This window comes from Notamacropus eugenii, assembly GCF_028372415.1.
Source record: "Notamacropus eugenii isolate mMacEug1 chromosome Y unlocalized genomic scaffold, mMacEug1.pri_v2 SUPER_Y_unloc_7, whole genome shotgun sequence".
NCBI lineage: Eukaryota > Metazoa > Chordata > Mammalia > Diprotodontia > Macropodidae > Notamacropus > Notamacropus eugenii.
The window spans coordinates 389,278-395,277 of record NW_027325145.1 but is presented as its reverse complement, the minus strand read 5'-3'; the positions used below and the strand labels follow the sequence as shown (position 1 = coordinate 395,277).

Below are 6,000 nucleotides of genomic sequence, written 5' to 3'. Positions count from 1 at the left end.
CTAGTTTCCATTAAGTTGCTGTTGAGAAGGGTCACAACAGTCAGCCACTTCTTTTCCTTGACTTTTGCTTTCTCGTTCTTCATCTTCTTCATCTCTCTCATCAGTGCCACTATGGTTTTTACAGTATAATCTAAAAACAGCAGAAGAAATAAAACTGAAATGTTCAACAAAATCTAGCTCATGATGAGGTAAAGCTAACTCTCTACTGAGGACATGTCTGTGTATATGTATATCTGAAGGGTCTTATTTAGAAATTCGCAGAATTTCTCTGTCCACTCTTCCCCTCCAACAGATTATAAACTGCAAGCTATAGTGTGAAACTACACAGAAGAATGTGATACTTGATTTCTCAGTATTTACTTTTTTAAAAAGTTTGAATTTTATTTTAACCTCCACTAAATAATTGAAATCCATAACTTTTTAAAAAACAGGAAAAATATTCTAAATATCACATGTAAATGCACTTCTCTATAAACTTTTGCTCTTTTCTAATCCAACATTAGTTGGTAAATGAGATAAATTAGCATAAAGTGACACAGGCCTAAGACGTTTTACAATCTTTTATTTTAGACTTGATGAAAATGATTGCTTAGGACTTAGGGACCTTAACTCTGCCACTGATTCACTAACTAATAATGATTAAAGTATTATCTATTATAAGTTAAAGAATTAAATATAGTTACAAAATTCAAACAAAATCTCATCTTAGAATCTTTAACCTTTAATAATACAGAAACAAAGGAATAAATAACAAACAGAATACTTTCTATTGTAACCTCAGACACGTAGAAGACAGCTGGGGGATCTTTACAAGTCACTTAATCTTCACTTACTTCAGTCATCAAATGAGGGTATATACCTACCACATGGGTCTGAAAAGGATCACAGCAGGCATTTTTTTCAAAGGCTTATTTCTTTACGTTTGCCTTTCTCTTCCTCTCCCCCTGTATTCTATGTCCACCTCTAGACTTGAACAAAGCTCCAACAATGCTTTTTGGATATTTTGTTGGGTGAAATATGGTATCTTAGAATCCTTGCATTCTGTATTTTTCTGATTTTTTAGGGAACTTAAACATTTTTTCACATGTCTCCCTCTTTGTAAACTGTATTTATTCACTTGGACTACGGATTCTTTGTTGACTGCATTAGACTTTGGGGGTTTTCTGGGTTTCCAGATACTGGAGTGGTTTTCCACTTCCTTTTTCAGCTCATTTTGCATGGGAAACTGATGCAAATAGGGTTAAATAACTTACCCAGGCTCACACAGTCTCAGATCAGATTTGAACTCAGTTCTTTCTGACACTAGGCTTGGTATTCTCTCCAGTCTACCACCAAGCTGCCTCAACAATGGATGTCAGAAGCCCAGTCTAAGAGTAGGCAGCCTCTGGAAACTTCAGTAGAATAACAGAAGTTACCAAAGAATTAAACTTTATCAATGAATGGAGAAAGATGACACAATTAAGTTCAATAAGTGGAATGAAGTTGTTAGTGAGGAAGAAAAAAATACAATGAAATTATGTTACTGTGACTAAGGAAATAGATGATTCTTCACGAATTTCTTCTCTAATCCTTCATCACAGACTGGAAATAACTCTGGGTTCTGGATAGCCATGTGAGCATGAGTTCTATTATTCTAAAAAGATCTGAAGTATGGTTCTGAAAACAGATTGCTCCTGCTTTCTGAGGATGAGCCTACCTCGGTATAAACTCTTTGGCCATGGTACCCATGAAACAAGAACAAATAGAAAATAAAACTTTAAAAAAATCAAGGGGTGAATGGCCTCTTAAGAAAAAAAGGGAAATTGCAAGCATTGCTATTTAAAAGATCAGAGCTCAATAAAAAAATTTGATGTTCAAATACATGACTCAGGAGAACCAAAAAAAAAAGGTAAACAGGAAAGAGAAAACAACAAATTCAATAAGGTTAAACTGTTTACATTCCTACACAGGAAGAATTTCTAACCCTTAAGGACTTTTTAAGGACTTTACTATTATAAGTGTAATTACAGGGTATCTACAATTAGTATATGCAGACAGAAGGGATGAGAATAAGCTGACTATGATGGGATGATATAAAATATTAAGGGGTGAGAAAGGAGAAGAAGGAAGGAAGTAGCACTGGGGAAAGAGGCAAAGAAAAGGTAGAATGGGATAAATAATCTCACATGCAAGAGGTGTGAAAAATCTATTACAGTGCAAGGATGCAGGGCGTGGTGGTCAATATTTGAATCTTACTCTCATCAGAATTGGCATAAAGAGGGAATAGCATACACTCAGCTGGCTAGAGAAATCTATCTTGCTCCACAGGGAAGTAAAAAAAGAACAGGAATAAGAGAAAGCAGGGATGACAGAAGGACGGGTGGACTGAGGAAGGCCCTGGCAAAAAAAAATGAAACACTTGTGAGTAGGTACAGGTTAAAATATGAGAGAGAGAGAAAGACAGGGGAGACAGAGAGAGAAAAAGACAGAGAGAGGGAGAGAGAGAGAGAGAGAGAGAGAGAGAGAGAGAGAGAGAGAGAGAAAGTAGACAATTAGCAGGCATGGGTAGCAATCTTGATTGCAGACAAAGCAAAAGCAAAAATAGATCTATTTGAAAGAGATAAGGAAGGAAACTGTATCTTGCTAAAAGGTAACATGGACAATGCAGTAATCTCAATACTAAACATATATGTACCAAATGATATAGCATCTAAATTTTTAAAGAAGAAGTGAAGAAAGTTACAGCAGGAAATAGCAAAATTAAACTTACTGGGGGTCTCAACTCTCTCCTCTCAAAATTACATAAATCTAGCCAAAAAGAAGAAACAAGAAATAAAGAGGTGAGTAAAATATTAGAAAAGTTAAATATGATAAACCCTCAAAGCTGAATGGGAATAGAAATGAATATTCCTTTTCCTCAGCAGTCCAGGACACCTGCATAAAATTAATCAAGTATTAAGCCTGCAGGGGTGAGGAACCTGCAGCCTCAAGGCTACATGTGGCCCTCTAGCTTCTCAAGTGCAGCCCTTGACTGAATCCAAACTTCACAAAACAAAGCATAAAAACCTCACAACCAAATGCAAAACAGCTGAAATGTTAAATGAATCACTTTCAAATCATAATGGAATAACAATTAAATTCAGTAAAGCGCTGTGGAAAGACAGGTTAAAATTCATTGGAAACTAATTAAATTAATTAATCTGAAAGAATGAGTGGGTCAAAGAACAAACGAGAGAAACAATAATTTTGATTATATTGAAATTTTAAAAAGCTTTTGCAGAAACAAAAGCAATACAACCAAAATTAGGAGAAAGGAAGCTAGGCAAAAATTTATAGCAAATATTTTTGGTAAAGGTCTCCTTCTCAAATATAGAGAGAACTGAGTCAAATTTATAAGAATACAAGTCATTCCCCAATTGACAAATAGTCAAAGACTATGATCAGGCAATTTTCAAAAAACAAAAAACAAAACAAAGCTATCTACAGTAAAAGAACTCTGAGGTACCATTTCACAGCTCTCAGATTGGATAATATGACAGAAGAGAAAAATGATAAATGTTGAAGGGGATGTAGGAAAACTGGGACAATAATGCATTGCTGATGGAGTTGTGAACTGATTCAGCCATTTTAAAGAGTGATTTGGAACCATGCTCAAAGGGCTATAAATCAGTTTCCTTGGATCCAGCAATGCCACTGTGTCAGTCTCCCATGTTCAGTTCTGTCTCTTCTTGGTCCACATAAAGTTTCCTCAGGAGATGTGTAAAATGACCTGGTACTCCTGCCTCTTTAAGTATGTGCCACATTTTGTTGGGACCCACACAGTCAAAGGCTTTTATGTACTCAACGACACAGAAAGAGATGTTTAATTCTGGCACTCTCTTGCTTTCTCTATAACCCATCAAATGCTGGCAGTCTGGTCTCTAGCTCCTTTGCCTTTCTGAAAACCAACTAGCCCTTCTGGTAATTCTCAGTTCACACAGCGCTGAAGCCTAGTTTTCAAACTCTTAAACATAACCTTCTGTCATGTGAAATGTTCAGTAATTTGATCATTCCTTGGCACTGCCCCTCTTTAGGATTGAGACACAGACTGATCCTTCCCAATCCCGTAGCCACTGTTGAGTTTTCCAGATCTACTGGCATAACGAAGTGCTTTAAACAGCACCATATTTTACCGTTTTAAATAGCTCAGTGGGAATTCCATCACCTCCACTAACCTTATTGTTAGTAACACTTCCTAAACCGACTTGAATTCATTCTAACCAGGATGTCTGGCTTTAGATCAGTAACTACATCATCTTTCTCTGATAGTTCCGTTGTGTATGTTTGCCACCTCTTCTTAATCTCTCCTACTTCTGTTATGTCTACCAATATTTTGTCTTTTATCATGCTCATTTTTGCACATAATGTTCCCTCAATATCTCAGATTTCCTTGAAGAGAACTCCTGTCTTTCCCATGCTTCTGTTTTCTTCTATTTCATTCCATTGCTCTTTTAAGAAAATCTTCTTAACTATCCTTGCGATTCTCTGGAATTCTACATTTAGTTGGGCATGACTTTTCCTCTCGTCTAGACCTTCTGCTTTCCTTCCCTATTTATAAAGCCCCATCAGGCGGCCATTTTTCTTTCTTATTCTTGCTTATCTTTGGAATATTTTTGGTTGCTGAATCCTGTATAAGATTAGGAACTTCTGTCCATAATTCTTCAGGCACTTATCTTTTGGATTTAATCCCTTAAATCTATTCATCAGTTTCACTTCATAAGGGACGTAATTCAGGTCATGCAGATACAATCTGGTGGTTTTTTCCTACCTTCCCTACTTCAGCTTCAAATTTATAGACCTGCGTTTATTGGCTTTTGAAGATATGGAAAACATGAGCATGTTAAAATGCAGTAGCTAAGTGCTCATTCAATAAGGAGAGACTGAAGGATAATAAAAAGAGCTATGACAGAGGAGACCAGGGGATTACTTGTGCATGTACAAGTACACACCTTGAAAAGCAGAAGGGCTACCTCTTCATGGGAAACAGGGGTAAAGGAAAAGAGAGCAGCAGGAGGCATCTGAGGTATAGTATATGAGGAAAGAAGAGAAGGAGCTTAGTAAATGGTCTCAGTTTTTTCTGTGGAATTTTTAGCTAAGATGATGGGAAGACGGGGAGACAAAGGAGGTCTGACGATATGAAAGGGTCACTGTGATGAGTAAATCAGTGAGTTACTGAGGAATGTATAAAAATACAGCTTCACCATTACCGATGAGGACTCTCTTGAGATTATTTAATATGAATCTGTAGTGCATCCAGTTAACATTGTTTTTTGTTTTTCTTTAGCTTCATTCAGGAGGATGGGAGCAAGAACAAAGCCAGCTGATGTCATTACTACAAGGGTGATGGTATTAGAGAGAACCAAAGGATGAAGGAATAGGAGGACATGATGAAGATAAACAAAGCATGAGGCTGCATGGCAGAAGGAGAGCTGGAATGATAACAGACTATGATCTGATCCCTGATAATGGAATTTCAGAACTTATGAACATGGAAATTGGTACATTTGTGGATAATGTGGATAACTGCAACATCAAAAGTGTGTCCATGTCTGCGCGTGGTTAAGGGTAAATGTGGTAGAAGGTCATGGGAAATAAGTAAGCTGAAGAACATTTAGTTTAGGATATTTGGAGAAGTATCAATATGTATGATGAATTCCCAAAGTGTGACAGTAGGAGTTGGAGAAGGAACATGAGTCAGGCACTAATGTTATTAAAGGAAGAATGTCGTAGGGTAGTAGTTAACAGCTACAAGATTTTTTTATTGGGGTGTAAATACAGACGCAGAAAACTTCAGGTAAGTGGAATTACTAAGTGACAGTAGTAGCTGGAGAGCCTATAAATGGCATGGAGAGGAAGGATTATTTCAATTCTCCCAGCTCCAATGGTGTATCAAGGAGAAAGAGTGAAAGTACAATCAATGCTAGAAAGAGTGATGTAGATGAACTTTATCCACTGTACTATGATGTAGTAAAGAGAGAAACA

The 6,000-nt window shown here is 36.8% G+C and overlaps 1 protein-coding gene across 3 annotated transcripts in view; it reads right to left on the bottom strand.

Moving 5' to 3' along the window:
• Window positions 1–6,000, bottom strand: part of LOC140517019 (PHD finger protein 6-like) — a 30,531-nt gene continuing 24,531 nt past the window's right edge. For 2 of the 3 annotated variants that reach the window (XM_072627866.1, XM_072627867.1), the window contains exon 7: window positions 1–130. In XM_072627866.1, coding sequence (XP_072483967.1) covers window positions 1–130 — 130 coding nt within the window. Of the gene's footprint in view, window positions 131–1,253; window positions 1,392–6,000 lie in introns of all 3 variants that reach the window. The other variant, XR_011971441.1, reaches the window with a different exon arrangement.